General features: G+C 40.9%; 2 protein-coding genes across 2 annotated transcripts in view; one reads left to right on the forward strand and one right to left on the reverse strand.

Annotated features, from left to right (window-relative positions):
- The window catches only part of CUNH7orf50 (chromosome unknown C7orf50 homolog), a 32963-nt gene extending 17541 nt beyond the window's left edge, over positions 1-15422 (reverse strand). The window contains exons 1-2 of the mRNA XM_042036834.1: positions 15212-15422; positions 8925-9124 (exon numbers count right to left, since the gene is read on the reverse strand). Coding sequence (XP_041892768.1) covers positions 8925-9124; positions 15212-15304 — 293 coding nt within the window. The 5' untranslated portion in view covers positions 15305-15422. The remainder of the gene's footprint in view (positions 1-8924; positions 9125-15211) is intronic.
- Positions 15423-15548: 126 nt separating this feature from the next.
- Positions 15549-21919, forward strand: part of GPR146 (G protein-coupled receptor 146) — a 48995-nt gene continuing 42624 nt past the window's right edge. Inside the window, exon 1 of the mRNA XM_042036830.1 lies at positions 15549-15902. The gene's annotated coding sequence lies outside the window, so the exon portion shown is untranslated. The remainder of the gene's footprint in view (positions 15903-21919) is intronic.

The following is a 21919-nucleotide window of genomic DNA, read 5'->3' on the forward strand; positions in this document are numbered from 1 at the left end:
CAACTGCAAGGACACCCCAACCGTGGAAGACAGAAACCCCTCCCAAGACACCCATGGAAAGGTTTGGAATACTAATCCATTAAGCCTGCATGCCCACCAGAGACCAGTGGCCTTCAGGACTGCCTTGAGATGCCACTACAGAACAAAATCCATGCAAACTTCACTTTCAAAACAAGCAACTGAGAAAAATCCTGCAGGTCTGTTGGGAGCAGACACTGGTACAGGGCCAAAGACAACAGAGCCTGTGCTCAGATGAGAAGAAGGTTATGTCTACTTTCCCTCATGTCACTTGTCTGAAAGGAGACCTTTGGACAGTACAGGGACTTTGGTGAGTCACAAACTTCATCACTGTTTAATTTATCACCTGAAAAATGGGGTAACATAGCACTTTCTCAAAAGCTGTCATAACGAGAATAAATAAATCAGTGTCAAAAGACTTTTCATTTATCAAAACACAGTTGTGATATGCTATCAGGAAGGGTATTAAGGAAAAGCAAATTATCATTACTGTGGTGGGGAGAAGATAGAGACAGTATGGTTTTTAAAAAACATATAAAAACCCCTTTAAAGATGGGGCTGAGCAGTCAGGTATTTTTCAGTTGATCCTGTAAATGATAGATGTCAGATGAAAGGATTTGTGAATTCATGTTAATGATGTTATTAAATACAGCATTTCCATATGAGAATGTTTGAACAAAATGCCCAAGTAAATATTTTGACAGCTTTGTTTCACACTGAAAAAATGGTAGAAGTGCAAAGAGACAGAAGGTTCCAAAGTAAATCACTCTGCAGCTTTTACTGAAATATGCTTTGAGAGGTGTACTTGTGACCTTCCATAAAATTAATTCAAAGATTTAGAAAGACAAATAATTTGATTTAGAGCCATAAAGCAGGATTAGAGTTCCCTATTCTGATTTTTCTGTTAAATTTAGTCACCTTTTATGGTTATGGAAATTAGAAATCTCTTTCCTCCGCATAAACTAAATAGGACAAGGAGCAGATTCTGAAAGATGGAACAGCTACTGACTCTGACTGAGAGAAATTTAGCATGGACCTGAGCTTCCCTTGCTTTCTCCACTCAAGCCATACATTAGTGCTAATCAAAAAGAAAGCTACTCCAAAACCATTCCCTATAGAAAAGTAGTTTATGCAGGATAATATTAATAGCTAAACCATAAAATGTTTGGTTCAGGGAAAGTTGTGTTAGTCCAGCTGCTTTTCCAAAGCTCAGTTGAATGAGTTGCATCATAAGCATTTACTAATTTGGCTGGAAAATCATGCAATCATTAATGTTTCTAAAACTTACTTCTGAATGAGTTAAGAATACCACAGAAATACTTGCAACATCTCAGAACTTCCAGGTATAACTAAGCTTAAAAGTCTTAGAAGCTGACATATCAGAATCTCCCAAACACCTATTTTGTCTCTAGAAACCAGAGCTGCTTATCCAACAAGCTGGAAATGGCAAAATACATCCAAAAATATTTTAAGTATCCAGGATCTTCACAATTCAATCCATGACTATGGAGAGGACTTGCTAGAGATTATTAGAATGAAATTATTTTACAAAGTAATTCTATCCATCTGGAGCATTTCCAGGATAGTATTACAGATAAGGTTTGTTTTCTTCCCAGAAATTATTGGTAAAAATAGCCAAGATTGGCTCTGAGCCACTTAAAAGGGGGGCTTTGTTGTTGTTCCTTCTTTTGGTTGCTGTTTTTAGAGTTGTGTAGTAAATGATACTATTATTTGTCAGCATTACCTTGAACTGACAAGTTTATCTTCAGCAGCAGCTCAAGAAGCCTTGGTGCCCACTCTGGCTCTGGAAGTCACTTAAAAATCAGCACCATGCAGTGCCTGAGCTCATTTGCAGAGAGCCACAACTTCTTAATTCAGGCTCATCTGAGTGTGAAACTGGTTACTCAGTTTCCAGACCCAAGTACTCCTGCACAGGCACCTTCCTCTGTTCAGTGCCAGTGCAGGCATCTCTTTAACCATCTGCATTGCAAAACTGGATTTGAATGGAAGAGCAGAAGACCTTTTTTTTTTGGTGTGCACTCTTCACACAAAGTCTGGCTCACTCACTCTGGATAGCTGCAATATTTATAAGTGGAAAAAGACCAGAGATATAGATAAGGAACAGTAATCTGCATGATCTCACTAAATAAAGAGTAAGATATTCATGTGCTTCTTGCAAAGCAGTGAAATTGTTGTATTAGAACCATAAAAAGCAGCTAACCTAGCAGGAAGTTAATAACAGTTTAAAAGCAATTTCTGCACAATCTGACATCCTGTGGATGTCATGTGGGGGTTAGAAAAACACTGGCATGTCTCCAACACATATCTCCGTATCACTTGCCATCAAGATACAGAAAAGTGAATCCAGAAGTCAAAGACTCTATCACAGGGAATGAAAATCATCGACTCAGGCTGCCACCAGACATCTTGATTAAACAGGCAGAAGCTGTATGGCGCTGTTACTGAGAGTGTAATGTGACAGTCCCAGAATCCTAAATGCACAGTTTGAATAATCAGATGATAATGAGAACACTGACACCTGGAAATGGGTACCATAAAGCCAACTCTGAAACAGGAGTGTGTCTGCCTTGCTGCACGCTGAAGTGGGATGAGAAACCCTGAAAAATGTATTGTGGCTATAGTGGTATATTCATGCCAACACTGTCATTAACACAAAACTCAGTAACAGTTTGAGGGGGTGAAAAAAAAAGAAAATGCTCTTATTGTTCAGAAAAGTCCATGTGAAATCTCAACATTCTATGGCTCAAAGAATCCAATGCTGTTGCCCACAAAGCAAAGCCAGAGTGACAGGGAGCAGGGAGAAATCACAGACCCTCAGTCCCTTCTGCAGGAGCTGGAAGGCAGCTCCAGTAAAACCACATTTGTTTCCAGGTGTTGCATTTCCAGAAGGATCACAGGCACAGGAATTCAAAGAAGAGCAAGAGAGCACATGAGGGTCTGGAAGGAGCAGTAACAGATGAAGGATCATGGGTGTGCTGCTTCACTGGAGGGGCAGTGAGACTGAGAAACCCAACACAGCCACAAGCAGGATGTAAACACCAGGATGGGAGAAGTATTTACAAACTGTGGGGAAATACAATGGTTTAAAAAACCTTGCTTAATAGGTTTGCTGCTTCATATACCCTACCAGGAAGCTCTGTCTTCTGCAGAAGATAATCTGCTTGAGCACGATAACGGAACAGCTCTAAGCAGCACAAAATCTGTGGAGTGAATACGCCCCCTCCACCTACCCCCACCAGAATAACTGCTGGCTAAAAATAGGAAAGGTGTGGGCATTGCAACAGAGAGCTTTGTAGAGCTTGTGAGTAATGTCAGGGCTGCTAGGGAACTGCAAACAAACTGAGGTGGCTTCATCAGATGCCACCCAGTATAACTGAAGTTACACAAAGGTGTATAGGATAATGATAAGGTAACTCACTCTTAGTAAGCTGAGACTCCTTTACTACAAACAGAGACAGTGGCTGCCTTGAAAATGAAGATCTGCCCAACTATTAACATCAAATGGAAAACTTGCAACCTTACAGACACACTGATTTAGGTCAAGGAGAGGAATCCCACTTAGAGGCAGGTCAGGCCCTGGTAGAAATTAAAAGCCAAGCAATATAGAAACTTGGAGAAGTGCTAAAACAAATTCACTGATCTCTAGAGTATTAGGAAAAGTGCAAGCCTTTGAAATCAGATAGCAGCAAGTGCCTGCCCAAGTTCATATAAAACAGCCACAGAACAACCCCAAATGCACATTTATCCTGTATCTGACTCTGGATTCATGAGCCTTCTTATGGAACTAATGAATATGACAAAATGACTAAAAGCATGTAGGAATAGATTAATTACATCCATAGTTAATGCTTGCCCCAGAACCTTTAAAAAGTAGTCCTGGGATTATTAAAGCAAAACTATTCCCCTTCACTATTCCCCTAATCTTTGAGGAAATGTGGCTCTTTCAAGACACCTTAAAGCCCCAGTTGTTGAAGGGAATTCAGGAACGCTGCTGTGTCTAATTACAAGGGTTTCTCTTAAGTTCACACACTATTTTTGTTACTGGCTAATTGAGATTCATCACTTGAGCAGTTCTCCAATACTTTATGAAATTCAAGGTAACTGGTGAGCTTAGATACATGCTGCACCTTCCAGTCAGGAAGCAAACTTGAACTCCATCTGGGAGAGCAGGGGAAGGAGAAATACCACTAAATGCTAATGTTAGTTGCTATTCAACCCAAAGAGTCAGTCTCTGGAAGGAAAAAAAAAAAACCTGTGTATGTTTAGATTTCTAGTGCATCAGTTAATATCTAAAAGCTTAAACTGTTGATGGTGAAACATCAACACCAGTGCCAAGTTTGAAATGAATACAAATTTAGGCCAGCAAGCAATGAGAAGGACTAAAATTCAGAATCAACCATCAAAAGCCATCACTGACCATGGCTAAACAAGTAACCTGTAAGCAGTAAAACAACTTCAAAACATTATGAATCAACAAAGGAAACTAAATGTGACAGAAGGCTGCTCGAGGTACTTTAAAATTAGAAACCGGTTTTCAACATCAATGAGCATGGTTGTGTTTGTGCAGAAGCTCCTCCAACAGAGTCACCTGCCCCAGATGGGGTTGGATGAATGGGTTTGTGATTTCCTGAAGGGCCACCATCATCTGAGCTGTTTGGCCACAAATCTCAAAAGTTGCTGCTCGCTTTACAGCCCAGCACAAGCCTCTCCTCGTTCCTTCAAAAATCAGCAGCTTCTGAGTGAACACTGATCTACCTCTTGATTCCCTTCTCCAGACAGCCTCTGCTCCAGAAGAGTAAAAACTTGATATACTTTCTACATGTTATTTCTGTTTCTGTATCTATATAACATATGACATATATTAAAAAATACCAGACTATAAAAATAAATGCTTCCAGCAACACCCCTCAGATTTCTGTATTCTTTGAAAGGAAGAACATTTCAGCTTTAAAATCTCCCAGGCTTGGCACTGTTTGTAACAACGTTTGACTGAGGACCAAGATCTGTTTCCATTCTGCAAACCCAGCAGATAAACCACTGCCCTGGGCTGTCCAGGACTGTCAGCAGTGCTGCCACCACACTCAGCAAAAACCACCTTGGGTCTGCAGAATCAGACCATTTCCCCACGCCATGGGAAATTCTGCCTGTCTCTCACTTTTGTGTTTCTGTAACATGCCCTTGGTTTCTATTATTCTAAAAGCATCTTTTTACTTTAAAGGAACCTCTGACATTCTCTGAATCTTGCCTGAATTCAAATTAGACTTGAGAAAAATAAGATCTATATAAAGAAAAGTGACATATACTACTAGTAAGACATCAATAATTTTTTAAAAAATTGTAGTTCAGCACCCTATTTTTCAAATTTTAGCACATGATAAATAATACTGCAAGGCTTAGGTAATTCACAGCACACATCCAGATAATTTAATCTATTATTTCTACTTCAGATAATATCAATCTTGTAATTTCACATTCTTTTAGTGAGTTCTTTTCAGATCTCTCTCTATTCCTTTGATGGGTGATGGAGAAATCCATATGTGCAGATCCATATGGCAATGAACTTTCCAAGCCAAACACAAGAACAGCAGCTTCTAGGAGAGGGTGGCTTGCCAAGACAAACAAGTTCTGCCAACATTTTAACACCACAGAAGGTCAGTCAGGTTATAATTAAACCTAATTACCATTCTCAAGAATTGCAACATCTTTTCACTTGAAGTCACCTAATACTCAGAAAAGGATGAATTTTTATTCTAGCTTTCCCAAGAAATGCAGCAATGAGACAATCCAACATTTCCTTTAAATCTGAATCATCACTTACCATCATAAAGAAACAAGGCATGTCATCATTAAAAGGAAGAGATTTGAGCACTTTATTTAGCCACTAATACTTCCTCTCTCCTGCTTTCCCCTATTCCTCTGCAGTAATCGTACAGGGTTTTTTTCTCTTCTGTTCAGTACCACTCTGGGGTTTTTCCATTATTTCACTTTCTTTTTTCCCTTTTCAGAGTTTTATAACCTTTCTGCTTCAGCTCCCTACTTTTAATCCTCTCTGTATCTTCAGATCTTCCTGTCGGCTCCGTGGGTAAGATGAGGATCTGACAGCAGTGACTTTTCTCTACCAACTGCTGCCTTGGAAGAGAACTGTGCTGGGAACCACCTGAACTCATCTCACCGAGGAAAAGATGAGATAAAAATTGGTGAAGCAAAGACTTTTTTTTCTCTCCCCCTTTTCTTTTCACACAGGCCAAGAGAAAGTGAGGGGGGGGGGGGGAACAGGAGACATTTGGCTGCTTTTCCTCCATCAGGAGTGCAAACCTGCTCATGCTCAGCCTGGTCTTGTTCAAATGAGCAAGGAGCTGAAAATCCTGGGCTGTCCAAGTCACCCAGCTCACAGGGGAGACCCTCCAGCTCCTCATGTACAGTAGCTGCGTGCTGCAGTCTGAGCTGGCATCAGCTGCTGTTGCATGTGGCCATGTCATGTGCATGGGGAAAAAAGCCTCTCCCAGCTAGGATGGCCTTCCAATAAAATGATAATTTGATCCCTCTGGAGACTGGAAAGCATCGTTTGTTTTTAGACTCAAATAACAAAACTGGAACACCGGACGACCTGCTCAGCCTGTGGCACACTGTGCCAGCAGGGAGGACTGCAGCAGAGGGGGCACACGCTGGCAGGGCTGCCAGAGAGAGCCAGAGCCTCGATGCAGCCCTTGGAATGCAGCTCCAGTGCTGCAGGGCTGCTCTGAAAGCAGCAGGAAGAGCAGGATGCAGGGAGCAGCCCTGCCCTGCACACTGGGTGCCTTATTCCCTCCCGTCAATGCTCTCTTCATGAACTCCCCTCGACTGACAGCATGAGGCAGAGCTTTGTGAAAGTCACCTCGTGCCTCCTACAGCTGTGCTCTCCTGCTGCAAACAGCCCCCCAATTAATAAAGATGACTGTTTCAGTTATCATATGCTACATCGAGTTCCACCTGTCCTGCAGGAGATTCATGCTGCATCAGGGAGTTCCGATGCCACTTCACTTACCAACACTTATGTCATGTAATATAAAATGAAATAAAAGGCTTTTATTGTAGGTGGGGCAAAACACAAATCCACAGCACTCTTTTGTTTACTTCCAATTATATTAATCTCTTGCATCTATATGATTTACTTACCCACAGATTATACATGTCTGTAGCCCTGCAAATGCACATAGACTGAAATCCTTCATCCACTGAATATGCTGGAGAGCTTGCAATGTGTTTCCAGAACCTGGATTTTTGTTTCCCCTCCCTAGCTAGTGTATTACTTCTCAGATTCCTTTAAATCCAGTTATTTCTTTTGCAGTCTTACTGGGTTGGAAAAAGGTCTGAGGTGTCAGAGGACTAAGCTGTTTTTCTGTAACTTACAATGGTGCAAGATGGTCCTGGCACAGTTGGGGCTAGAATGGTGACTATTGGCTGTGTTTGCTTGGCAGTTTAACATCTTACAACTATCCCTGTTAAGTCGACAAAATTCAGATTGTCTGTTGCTGAAATAATCCTTCACAACCTATTGCTGCATATACAGCCCATAGACTCTGTATTACAAGACCAAATGACAGAGCTGCTTTTCTATTTCAAGGTAATTTGGTACAGGTTAAGTGAAACTCTTGAATCAAATTAGTTCAAATATTAGTTTGAATATAATTTCATATTCTCCCACGTAACAAGACAAAAATGAATACAGGTAGAAGTGGAATAACAAGCAAAACCTCACAGCTCGTTCCTTTACTTTCCAAACCTGAAATCCATTATCTGGAGATCCACCACTTACAGAGCACACACACCAGAGAACAGGCTGAGCAGATGGTTCAAAGCTAACTGTCAATCCATTTGCAGTTCAAAACAGCGGTGAACTACTCCAGCTGTTTTCCAGATCAAAAATATTATTGTCATTTTGCTATCGCTGCATGCTGAGGGTTATGTAACAAAGATGCACATGTCCCTCTGCCTGGAATGCAATTAATTTCCTCCCTTCCCACTGCGAGTGGTAAATAACAATTCAGACAGTCTGGATGCTTCAGTTTTGAGCACAGGCAGGGATGCAACCCTGGAATTATTCCATCTGGTAACCCTCTATTTGTAACATGCCAGTCTTCTGGAGGTCTTACAGCCAGGGTGTATTTTGCAGTTTGGAAAAAAAATAAACATTATCTTCCTGTTTATACACGGCCTCTTACTGTCTGTGGGGTACCCTGAGTGCTTCACTGCAGTTCTTCAGTTTAACCACAGACTCTGCTTTGTGCTGGAATTTTAAGTCTTCTAATAGGTGTGCTAACTGGATGAAGTAATTGCTTCCAATCAGAAATCAGCCACTATACTTGCTGTGCACTTTGGTATGCAAAAATCAGGCACTGTACACTTAATAACTTTAAAATAGTGGCAAAATCCTGTCTTAATCTACAAATATCCAAACATTCTGCAGGTGGTTAAATTCAGACTCCATAATGCTTAACCACTCCATGGAATTTGCTTATATAAAGAGAACAACTGGAAGTCCTCTGCCTAGAACAGCACACTCAAGAAACAAAACTCATTTGCTCAATGCAATCCTTTTTGCATTGTGCCTTTCATCTCTGTAAGTGCAGCTACGCCTGTGATATTTATGCAACAACCAGAAGATCTTCAGGACAGGAGCTGCCCTTCTACAAAATGCTTGCACCATACTTAACCTCCCTCTGTTGTTGAAATACAATGGGGTGATCAACTGTCCTCCAGGGTGTCAACTGAGATGAAACATTAACTTAGTACTTAACTGCAGCCAATTTCCTTTAACGTGTTATTGCTTGGTACAGCTTGTTCTGGGTTACTGGTTTACAGCTTACCTCTGTAGGCAGCACCTGCAGTGGTTTTACTGTTCTTACCTGGTTAAATAGGCCAGGGCCCGCTCAGATCCCGATGGCTTTTTGGGCTCCACCTTTTTAATGGGGATTCCAGCTTCCCTCATCAGCTGTTTCTCCTTCTTCTTGCGCTCTTTTTTTAATTTTCTTTCCAGTTTTCTCTTTTCCTCTGGAGTAAGTTCCTCCTCTTCTTCTGCAATAAGCTCTTCCTCTTCTTTTGTAGCCTGAAATAATTAACACTTAAATGAAGTGTTTACCTTTCTATAGGAAAGTGAAAAAAATACGCATAAATGTAATTAAAGGGCACAGGTAATACTCAAAACCAGAAGGTTTAGGTTTCATATTTGTACTGTTCACTGTACTTCCATCACCTCTCTGCTCTGCCCAATTCCCAGAACTGCAAATGCTGCACTCAGAGAGATCTGTCAAACTGCCCTCTACAGATGCTGCTGCTGCTCTGAGCACTGCTGGAACCCGAGCACCTTCCAGCTATGTATTAAACATAATTTCTAACATTTCTTGCTGTTCGTTCTCCCACACTCAGACCTGAGGAGGGTGTGTGAACAGCAGAGGCTGTTTCACAGAGGATGGAGGGTTTGGATGTTTATTCAGCATACACACATTTCAGTGGGAGCAGTAGGGTTTCCTTAAGATCCTCAGTTTGTTTGTTGTGTAACCACACACTTCCCTGGACTGAGAAAACCTCTGTGTGCCATGCAGAGGCTTCCTCTCGATTATGCCAAGGGCAAAGCTGTGACAACCATCACCTTCATCCAAGACCTCTTGGAGATCCTTTAGCAATCTCGAGGAAACATATGGACAATCTTCAATAAACACATACAGATACATACCTCACAAAGGCTGACATTTCTTTAAGGTTGCAGACAGAACAGTTAATTATTCACATCTGAAACCATATTACCATAAATATATGCATCAGTATATCCCAAATGAAAATAAATATTTCACGTACAGATGAAGAGCTTAAAATAGTTTATCTGACTATAAACACTGAGTTTATCCTGGAATATCCAGTGTGAGATCACGTTGTGTAGAAGTAAAATGCTGTTCTGTAGCAAGACAGGATTCACTCCAGGCATTCCTAGATGTGTGAGGGAGGTACTCGCCAGGCAAGGTCCTTTGCTAGAGCCTGGGACATCCATGGATGGGTGAGAAAAAGTACTCTTCCTCCTCTCTCTGCTCCTCCCTCACCTGTTCAAAAAACCTGTAACTGAAACCTGAATGCACAAGATAACTGCTTTATGGCAAGATTGCTTAGAACCACTGTGTAAGTTCACAAGTTCTTAGTGTTACATTCCTTTGTGTCAGTCGAGTGTTCTCACACTCAAATCCAGACAGAGAGCTAAATAAGGTTATTCTTGCTGACATTCGACCAAAGAATGTTAAACAAGACAATACCTGAACACAATCTTACTTGCCAAAGACACCTGCTGGGCTCTAAACATTTGTTCAGTGTCAATTCACCTATCATCTGAGCTTACTCTGACTCATCTTTTCAACTTGGTGTTTTCACAGACTGAAGAAAGGTTAAGGAAGCAGAAATCAGAACAAATGGAAGTAGGACACTAAAGTGGAGTTGCTTTTTCTTGTTTAAAATACTTTTTAGCTACTTTTATGGAAAAGCCAGCATTCATTGCAAACACATGCAAAAAAAGCAACATATGTTGCATTTGTATGGAAGACATTCTGTAGTTCATGCTGAGAACAAAATAATATTTAGGGTGAAGGTAGAATTGGATTGTTACACAGGAAACAACGTTTTCATTTGAAAAGCCACCCTGGTACTTACTAAAATAACAATCCAGCCACACAAAGCCCTGGAAAACACTGAGGGTGGTCATTTATAAAGTGTTTGTAAAAGATTACTACAGCAGCTGTCCAACAGACGACACACTACAGTTAATCTTCTTTTAAAAATAATGTAATGAATTTGTTTACTTTTCTGTGAGCCATGAAGCTTTCAAATAAAGTGACTGTGGCACATCATTAGAGCCAGCCTGATAAAGAGGCCTCTGCCTCTCCATACTTACAGTAAATGCATATCTCAGTAACTCCCCTTCCCCCCACATTCCTCGCATTATCAAAAAGCTTTTTATCCTTCTCCCTGACCGCTCCATTAAAAACAAAACAAGTTGCTCCCTCCCTGTAAGTCCCAACGTAAATACCGAGCCCTAACAACATTTGTTTCCAGCATGGATGGGCCGTGGGCTGTCTGACACAAGAGTATTGTTCTCCTGCAGGGCTGTCCTGGCAGGAAAGAGTCGGGATTTACAGCTGGAGGTACCTTCTGCTGGCCCACAGCATCACCCAGGGAAAGCTGGATACGTCAGGCTTCTGCCTTGGACTCCCAGCACATGTACTGACACCGTCCTTACAACAGCTCAAACACCTTCTCTAGTTCCAAATATATTTTTATCCATCCATGTTGATTTGGTTAATTTAGTAGGACGGGCCACAATCTGTCCTAGACTGGTTTTTAACTTGAAAACCTCAGGTTTTATGTGTTTCAGAAAATGCCTACGTTTGGTGGTATAGTCCCCACTGAAGCTGAGGGTGATTTTATCACAATTTGTATTAAAAAACCCCCTTCCTCCAAACCTGGGACTTGAAAGAAAAAAAACCAAGCCTCCCACTGCAGTTTAAGTCCTAGCAGTATTTATTATTTATTAATCTGTTGATGCACCTCTCCTTTCCTTAAATCAACAGCCTTAGTTTTTAATTTTGTTTTCCCAAAACCAGTGGTGTGACTGTTCTTCTGGAAGATGTTTGTGACCCATTTGGATTAAGAGTTTTAGTGTTATATCATTATTTAAACTAAAAAAAAAAAAAAACAACCAACAGGACTTCATTGTTTTGAGGTCATAAATATTCCAGGTTGTCTCCTCCTATATTTATAAAGTGACATCACAATTTGTAGCACTACAATTTAGCCTTAACTACAACATTGTAAAGTCTCTATTTGAGCATGTGAGACACTTGTTTATTGACATGATAAATTTAAACCACATGCACACAGAAAAACACAACACTTGCTTATTTGCAAAGCCTGCTGAGAGCTACCACACCACCTTGGGTTGTGGGCTTATTAGATCTCAATCTAAACAAGGTCAGGCCAGGTCAGCACACTTGAATGAATGACATTCAGAGGAGAGGCAGTGTTTTCTTGTGATTAAAGAGGTGGGAGTCTTCCACTTGGAAACTTTCCAGAAGGCCTGAAAAGGTGCTAAAAGGGATATTGCCACTGGATGCCATTTTTTGAGCAAAAGCCAGACCCCCAAATCTTTCACACTTACACTCATAAAAGACCATGTCAGCTTTGCATGGGCAGGAAGATGTGAGCTCAGGCACCCTTGAGCAAATTCCCAAAGTTTTTATCATACCCCATCCATCTCCAGGCAAAGTGCTGTGAGTGCCAGTACAGTGCCTTTCACCAGTGCCAGTCTCCAACCTTCTGAACTGCGGGTAAATATAGCAATATGCTCTAAATAGTCCAAGACATCTGACTCAAAATAGCTGGAGGCTTCAGCTGTGGCAGTTTTAGATACCATTTAAAGTTTTCCATCATTCTTTGTAATCTGGAAATATTGCACAAATTTGAAACATTTTATGAATGATCTTCAGAAGTGAGCTTACGATCATAAATGGGGAGCCAGCTCACACAGAAGGGAAACTTTTAATAGTATAAAGCAGCCCTGCTAAGCAATACAGAACAGAGAAAAATAACTAGAACTGCAAGAGAAACCAGCAAAAAAGATGCTCAGGTTCTCTTGAAGATATCTGACCCTTTTTTTCTGCTGCAACAAGAGTGGCAGAACCAAACAGGTGCAGTTTTTGAGGGTAGCTTTTGTATCTGCGTAAAAGCTTGTACTGCCAGGGGACTATGAAATGCAGTAGCTGAGCAAGCAGCACCAAGAGGGGAATAACTGCACTAATAACAGCACACTAATTGTGTTGTGCTTCCATAGAGCACTAAGTGCATTTTTAAATTTGTTTCCAGTCCTTGACAGACTCACACTTAAGTAGAACTGAAGACATCTCCTAAAGACTTCTGTTCCTCCTCCGCACTCGTCACTGCTTCAAAATTCCACGTTTGCATCCCTAGTTGTCCACTGCCAGCACAGAATAATGTTGACAGAGTCAGAAACTCTGAGGAATTGCCACAATGAGCAGAATATTCATCTATTAAATTTTGCCTTTGGGATTCGTCTCTGTAGGTCTGAACTTCCTGCCTGATCAGGGTTTTGGCTTTGCTGCCAAACCTATAGAAGGAACCACAGACCAAGCCACAACACCAAATTCACGATTTATTAGAACCAGTGAATCCAGCTCCTGCAACACCAATACACTTTTATCCTTTTCTCCCAGCGCAGCACCACAAGTCTGTACAACAGCAAGGCAAGCAACAGCAGAAACTCAAAGGAATAAATACCAGTGACAAACATATAAAAAGAGCACCACATTTTTGAACTCCAGAGAGTTCAAAATGGAGGGGAAATGGATTATATGGCTTATTTCATAGTAGGAGCATTGTATCGCCTTGTTTGTTCATGAAGCTCATGTTATTTCATAACTTTTTACATGGAAAAATGTCAAAAGGGGCTTTGTTCACTGACCAAGAGCTACTGACACATCACGTAATGGCCTCTGCTTAGGAGTAGCCTTTTGCCCCCCAAATGCCCCGTGAACGGTATCAGCATGCAAAACGTCCTGTTTCTGCCTCACACAATACATATGAACCCAGATAAATAACTGGCCATCTGCCAGCCTAAAAACAAAAAGCGGAATCTATAAACACAGTTCAAAACCCACAGAGAAGAAAGGCTGGCAGACCCTTAGACACAAGGTTTGTAAAAGAAAGATTGACAAATGATTTACTATCCAAGGCTGGCCAAAGAGCTGTGCTACAACTACAGCTAGAGCATTTGCATAGAACAGTTCATGGCCATAATGAATTTAAATAATTATTTTCTATCATTCAGCATCCTATGAAAAGAAGAAGTATGACCAGAGAGGGCATATGAAATTTCATTACCATGCAGAAAGCAAATTTTAAATGAAAAGCAACATGTAGAAGTACTCCTTAAATAATGTCTGTGGTGCTTACAGAGGAAGTTATATACTGCTCAAAGTTATATACTGAACTTTTAGAAGTTATATACTGCTCAAAGAAAAAGATAAAATTTTTCATAAAAGCTAGGTGGTTTTAGAATTTCAACTCCTTGCAAGAAAAACACTGGCAACAATTTATATTAAGCTGATTTGGAAAGCTTTCTGTAGATTCAACCCAGGCAGAGAAGCCTCAAACAAGTTCTGCAGGAAACCAGATTTAAGTAAGAACAGCATTTTTATCTTTCTGCTCCAGGAAAGGATTCTTTTTGTGGTCATGTAAATGTTGTTGGTTTTTGTTGTTTAAAAAGCCTCCTTGTGTATACAGCTATTGTATCTCAGGAACACAAGTGATCAGGTAGCACCCTAAATTTGCAGCTGTAATTTAGAATAGATGCAGCTTGATGAGCTTGAAATGTGGTTTAATTTACAACTGTGTGATCTTTGCAGTCTCAGATTTACAGCCAACTGTAAAGAACACATAAAATGTTATCATTAGCAACTGCTGAATAAGAAGGAATTGAACAATTTACTAAATTACATGAAAGCATTTACAGGCACACAGAATACACAACTTAAAGAATGCAGCTTGTTGAATTCCACTTTACAGACTGTTACTCCTATAAAGTACATACTCCTGTGCTGTGGCAGATTAAGTTCTAAGGCATAAATTAGGATCGTATTGTATTTCTCATTTTTCTCCACCAGTATCACAGCCCTGAGTACAACAGAAATACTTGAGACAACTGCAAGCTTGGGGAATGCAGTTTTGCTTCATTTGCAACTACAGTAGGGCCAGGAATTTGCACATATTTGTTGAAGGATTTAGCTTACTCCCCTACTCTTAATTAAACCATGTTAACCAATCAGGAGAACATGGAATTAAAAAAAAAGAAAAAAAAAAAAGAACCCCCTTGGAAATCATTTGTATCCACATCCCTGTGGCTTACACACATCCCTTTTAACCCCTCCCCAGAAACGCAGAGGAATTTTAATAGAAGGAGCACGAGACTGTCGCAGCACTCGGCGCTTCCATTGCCACCAAAGTCGCCCCCCCCTTTAGTGGTGCTGACAATTTCTTCCGAGGCTTAAAAAGGCTTTGGGCTGCGAGAGGAGGTAGAAGCAGAGCAGAGGCTGTTTTGAAATCCTTGCTGGAGAATTAGAAAAAAAATAAATAAACCAACCCCAAACCACGAGCTCGATCTCCTCCAATGAAAGAGGTACCACAGGGTGTAGGCAGGTTGCCAGGCGAGCTCGGCAGCGTGACCGCACTGCATTGAGTTTCTTTAATGAAAGCCAGGAAAGAACACATTACACAGTGTTTCTTCTGAGAGCCAGCGAGCCTCCAGTGATTGAAATCAATAAAAACAGTCGGCAAGGGGCCCAGTGGGGGAAGAGAGAAATCTCCACTACAGCATTCAGTTTGCTTTCCACTTTCTCCCTCCCCCTCTAAAGTTAAACTCCGAAGATCACCATGACAAGCTACTTCGCTTCCAGCGCTGGGAAGACACTGGTGGGGATTTAAAGGAAGCGAGCGCTTTCCTTCGCCTCCCTGCCTTTGCTCTCCCCCCAGCGCGAAGGAAATGAAAGGCTTGTTTGGAATTTGAATCCCGCCTGGAAAAAACTTCATTGGACAAGTGCATCATTCTGCATTTCAGGAAAGGGATGGATTTTACGGTCAGAGAATGCTAAAAGGTGAGAGCGGGAAGAAAAGCAGGAATCTGATCCAGCCGGAGCCCACGAACAGGGTAGGATGTCCAAGCCGGTAGAGGGGACCTCCGGAGCTGCGGGAAGGACTGCGAGCAAGTGCCTGAGATCATCCGCATCCTAAGGCACCTGGAACGCTGGGAACACGTGACGGACACGCCGGCCCAGGTAAGCAGAACCTGCTTTTGACAATCCTGTGTCCCGGTCCAAAAGCCGAGAGACCCTTCTGCTCCAGCCTGCACAGTCTGCCCCATGCCCGCCCTCGTTAACCTCGGGCGGCTTAACGCTAAGCTTGTCCCGTCTGAGAACCGTGTCAGGCCACTAATCCTCACTGAACTATAAACCGTGCACAAAAGCCCTTTGTTTACCCGTTTTGTGTTGAATTTGCGAGCTGACAAGGTAGGACAGGGCCACTGCACAAGTCCAGCCCCCCCAGGAGCTCCCGCTCCACGCGGGCCCGCTCGGAGCAAGGGAACACGGCTGACACCGCACGCTGGAGGCTGCCTGCGATCTGAGAGAGCGCCACTAATGGGTTTCTAATATGGTCCATATTTATCTATTTTATTTATGTATTTCAATCACCATAGCAGCCACATACAGAACATACTTGCACCGAGTTCCGTGTGCTGCTCTGCATCACAACTCACATGCACGGGGGGGGGGGGGGGGGCTAGGCTGATTGTTTTGTCAAAAAGAGCTTTGCAATTAGTTGTTAACACAGCCAAGGGGGATTTCTGGCACGTTGTGTAGGAATGACCAACACAGGTTTATGCAGCACGTGTGTATTTGCCGTTACCCTCATGCAAACAGGCTTTATCCCCAACAAACATGGGCAAGGCACAGATAACAGCTGTAGATCACAACGTTGTTCTCAAGATTTTGGCCAATTTCAGATGATTTATGTAGACCTCAGTGAGACATGGAGAGTGAAATCAAAGCCTGCCTTCTGCAAGGCAAGCAAAAATGATGATAGCTACATCTCTTCTCCAGCAGAGGCAGGAATTCACTGGGACAGATAATAAATAGGTGCCTGTGGAGCAAGAGCAACAATGCTTGTCCCCCTGATGCCGGTCATCATTAGATGTTGACAGCAACACACATGCTCACTGCTGGAGAGAGCTGGGGAGGGATTGGATGCCTCCACTTCCACTTAAATATTTCGGCACCTCTTTATCCCCAGGCTGTAGGGTACAAAGTCTGGCTGGCTCTGAAGGTACAGAGAAGAAACTTCCCAGCATCTCCTCCAGCTCAGTACCAGCAGACAGAATGCATGAATTTAGTACAGCAAGTGCAGATGTGCATCTGCAGGTGCAGTGTTGCTCTTTCCTTGGAAAACACACACTTTTAAAGGGTCATTTTGTTATTTTCACATCACACAGAAATGGATGACTCACCCACTCAAAGAATGACCTGGAGAACACCCCCATGACCAAAAGTAAAGGGCATAAGTTGAAGCATGAACTATTCTAATAAAGCTATGAAAATAGCTGAGGCAGTATTTAAATAGTAAGAAGTTTCTAGACTAATTTATTAATCCAGTTTTGAACTTTTCACACAAAGCAATCGCAAAATTATAGCCAAAGGTGTAATTAAAGAGCAATAATGTACAACAAAAAAGCAAAGTTATGATTCATAATAGAATAGGACTCTATATAAAGTTCTGGGCATACCCACAGACCCACAATTCATTTTGCAGAATCAGTTCTCTGTTTTGCCTCCCCTGCAAAGATCCTTTGCAGAAATGACAGCACCTTCATAGCTCAGGAATCACAGCAATCATTCCCACACCAATCAACAAGTCTGCTTTGCTCTGCTCTTGGAGCTAAATTTATCCTTATGCAGAGGAACTCATTAAAGTCTTTATTTAACATTTCAGACACTGAAAGCTTAGGTGGGACTTACACAACACGTATCACTTGCACTGACATTCTCAGGCTCAAGTGATATTCCTCCCCATTACTCCCTCAGCAAAAAAATTTACACATTATGTTTAAAGCGTGGGATATTTTTGTTCATAGTGATGCATTTTTCAGAAGCCAAGTGGCACGAGTGTCCACTCTTAACAGAATATGTTCTTTTCAAACACACAATGTAAGAAACAAATGCATTTTCTCAATCAGAAGCTGTGATCAAATACAGACATCCTAGCAGTCATACCAGGGTTTTTCAGTCATGTCAATGTTATTAAAGCAGATTCTGTGCACAGTGACCTATCCTTCAGACTCTCCCTTTGGAGTACGGAGATCTGGAAGAATCCCATCTTGCTTTGCTAAGTTAGGTCCAACAAAAAAGAACTATTGGGAAGCAATTTGTCGTGTTTCTACCAGTCTTGGAGGTCCCATAACATCAGGAGTACTTTGTCCTCAACAATGAAACACACCATCATCATAATCAAGAGCTCCTAATAGTTCCTGCCAGTTGTCCTTACAGCAATGCTTGTTGGCAAAAGAGCTGTTTGAAAACAGTCCATAAAGTTTTGAAACAGTCAGCAAAGTAGATGAAAGTATTTTAAAGGTGGAAGGACAAACATTTTGTTTCAATCTCCCCCATATAAGTCTTTATGAAGAAAAAGATCTGGGATTATGCAAAACAAGTTGAATGCCCATCCAAAAAATACTGAAATTCAACAGTAAAGGTGCCAACACCAGAGTCTGCTGAACACCTGCATAGCCTGTGTTAGGTGAAACAATTATTCATGCCTGCACTGGTGGAAAAAGAGTGTTGCCATCCCTTTCAAAGAACATGATCTGACACTTCTTGAACATGGTAAAGCTTCAAGGTGTCTCCTTTCCTATTTATACCAGTGGTTCATGTTCACAGTGCTGGATTCACTCAGCTGAGTATATTTAGTTTGCTCAGTCTCAAATTGACAGCTTCTCTGTAATGTTCTGACTTAAAAATGGAACATAATTAACATGCAGCTGGAGAAGGCACATTTTTGCCATTTATGGGAAAGACTAGTGAAGCTGAAGACTAAATATTAAATAGAAAATAAATGGTTATTGATCCCTAGGAAAGGTGGCTTTCCTTACAATCCGAACGGGAATCCTTCTATCTGACTTAGCAAAGACATTTTTGTTAGAAACAGCAAGGTCATCAAAGCCCATAAAAAACTTCATACCTCCTTATCAACGAGTTGTCACCTTCTTCAGCTGCAGAGTTAACAGGATGTATAGCTACAGGGAATGAATGTCCTGGGATATATATATATACACTGTACTCTGAAACACCACGTATCTTCCCAGACCTCAACAAAACTTTTATTCATTAATTCCTTGTTAAGTAAAACCAGCACCATTTGTAGTCAGCTATACTAAGATCTTCTTCAAAACCTAGCTAAGTATTCCAGAATGGGTTTCATCCATACCTACATTTATATACCCTCAGCTGCACACGCACATGTAGGCAGGAACACGCAACTTTCAATTTGTGATGAACAAGACCCCAGAGAAGACACTCCAAAAAACAGAGTGGGCAGGATTCATTTCTTTAGCAGAATGTGATCATTTCATGATTCAATCACCCTAAAATAGACACCCACAGCAGCCCTTGGAACACGAGCAGCGTCTCAGCTGTCCTGCACCTCCATCCTGAGCACAAGGGTATCAACAACCTCGGCTCATGTCTTGCCACTTGGTTTGCTTTACAATGGGATAAATGGTTTTGGAGACAGAGAACTGGACCCTCAGTTTGGTTGGGAAAAGAGAGACATCTTAACACAAAATAAGGAAGAAATGTAATGGCCATTACTGATTTTTGCATTTGACTTCCTGCCTAGTGATAACCAGAGATGGATGATTAAGACTGTGACAATTAATTTCTGTGAAATGATTCTTCTTCTAAATATATATAATTTCCAGTAATATACAGAACCAGTATACTGAATTTGGTAACGTTTAGAGAAACAAGTACGATAAAGCTGTACTATAAAACTCAGGCACAGTTCAATTGCCACTGAACATCCTGTTTTAAGAAGTTCTTTCTCAAGAAGAATGATAAAGGAGGAATGTTTTTAAGAGCTGGCATGAATTACACAATCTAACTTTCCTCCAAGTCTGCCTGCTGCTCTTCAAATCCCCATGAGCAAGTGCAAGTGGTACTTAACATGACTGGTAGGGAGAAAGAATTTGAATTTGTTTCTGAGTTTGAAATGGTCTCCTGGAAGTTCCTTACAAAAATTCCATCCATAATTTCAGCATTTTGAAGGTCTCTGAAAATAAAGTGCAATCCATTCCAAAATCCTATTTATTCAGCAACGCTCTAATGTTCTTGTGAGCTCTCTGGTAACTACACATCTATGAGACCAACTTTTAAGCTCTCCAAATTTATCACACAGCTGAAAATACTGAAATGACATTTGGTTTTTACAGCATCAGGTGTGCCTTCATTATGCATTCGGGAGGTACAGCAGAAAATTGAAAAACAATCATGATTTAAGAAGCTAAATTAAAACCTGTTGACTGTTCAGTAAAAATGCTCCATAAAACCTGTTTGTATTCCAACAGACCACACTGAAAGGTATCATTGTAAAAGCAGCACAAAACAAGGTGGTGGTGGTGTTTGTTATTTTGGAATTAAGGCATCTAGCAAGTTATCTTAGAACAAAATTGTATTAATCTACATTTCAATAATAAGTACCTTAAGCATATGTACAAAACAAATACTAGAATTTACATGGATTGAGCCAAGCTTTTCCTGCTGAAGTTACACTTTACAGCTATGATCAACCAGGTATAAAGACAACAGGAAACAGCAGCTGCCCACATAATTTTAAAGTTAAGTACAAAATGGAGAGGGTAACTACAGATGGGATAATATGTGAAGTACAAGAAAGCCTGGACCCACCCACTAACGGGAGGATTAAGTTTATCACATACCTGTTCTGTTACTGTGTAATTTTGCAGGGATCAAAAGAAAGTTTTAAGATAGGAACAACAAGGAATTTCTTCATGGCATCCAGGGCAGCACAGGACTGGAGATGGTCATTAGAAAATGCAGATGGTCAAAGGTAAATGTTTGAGTTGTTAGTGAACCAAGAGTCAGCATTTCCATGGTGCATAGTGATAATGGTTACAGTGGGATTAGATGGCAGAGCTTTGAAAGTGAAGTAGTTTATGCCTGGCAGGAAAAAAAGAGGGCAAAGGAAGAGAGAGATTTACAGCAAATGGAAGGTCCATCTCAAGGGAAATCGTGATCTTCAAAACAAAATTTAAATAAAAATTAACTAGTCTGGAAAAAAGCCAAGATGTCAGAATTCTTTGTTGAATGGGAACAGAAAAGCTTCGTATTTCTTTTTGTAAATGCAAACAACAAAACATACTTTGAAACAGAAAAATTAAACTCCAATCAAAATGAAAATACGGATTCTACCTTAATGAGAGACATTCCATTATTATGAATGTGAAATGAGCAAGCAGGTATGATACTTTTCTGTTGAAGAATAAATTAAAAGGCAATATGTTTCCTAAAACAGGTTAAGGAAAATTGCAATCTCCAAGGAAATAAAAAAAAAATCAAGTTTGACAAAGAAATTTCCTCATCTTTTTTTTTTTTTAAACTTTATTTAAAAAATTAATACTTTCCCTTGGAATACAGGGAGTTAAAATTGTACTGGAAGGTCATAAGGTAGAAAATGGAGATATGATCTCCTGCCAGGGATGCAGGAAGCATGGTTACTGAATTGTAAAGTCAAGGAGAACAGGGAACACTGGAAAAGTTAGGGAAGCCAGGAAAATCAGAACCTGTTTTTCTATCAAGATAGCAAAGACAAAACATTGCACTTCCTGCATAGATTCTTCCAGATTCACTGAGTGAACTCGTCAGTTATTTAAGGCTTTCCTAACATCTGTCATTGACCCTTAAAAACTTTTGGCTCCAAAAATTCCAACGCAGTTTTGAAGCACTGACTTACCTCCCACTGTACATGCCCAACCGGGCATCCAGGAACATTCAGAGGTGACATTCATGGCAGATTCCAACTTCCAAGTTACGGAAAGTTGTCACAGCCACATCTATGTAATTTAAGTACTTGATGACTTAAATCTGCCATACCTTATGAACAATAGGAATAGAAAATATGAAATAAATACATGAAGTGCATGAAACAGGGCCAGCAGCAAGGCCAGGAGAGATTAAGGTTGTGCAGAATGATGAGAGACCCAGGCCCCACAGCTTCCACACAATGC

This window comes from Corvus kubaryi, unplaced genomic scaffold (genome assembly GCF_017639235.1).
Source record: "Corvus kubaryi isolate FWS band 111438036 unplaced genomic scaffold, C.kubaryi_AGA036_p1.0 37387, whole genome shotgun sequence".
Classification (NCBI taxonomy): Eukaryota; Metazoa; Chordata; class Aves; order Passeriformes; family Corvidae; genus Corvus; species Corvus kubaryi.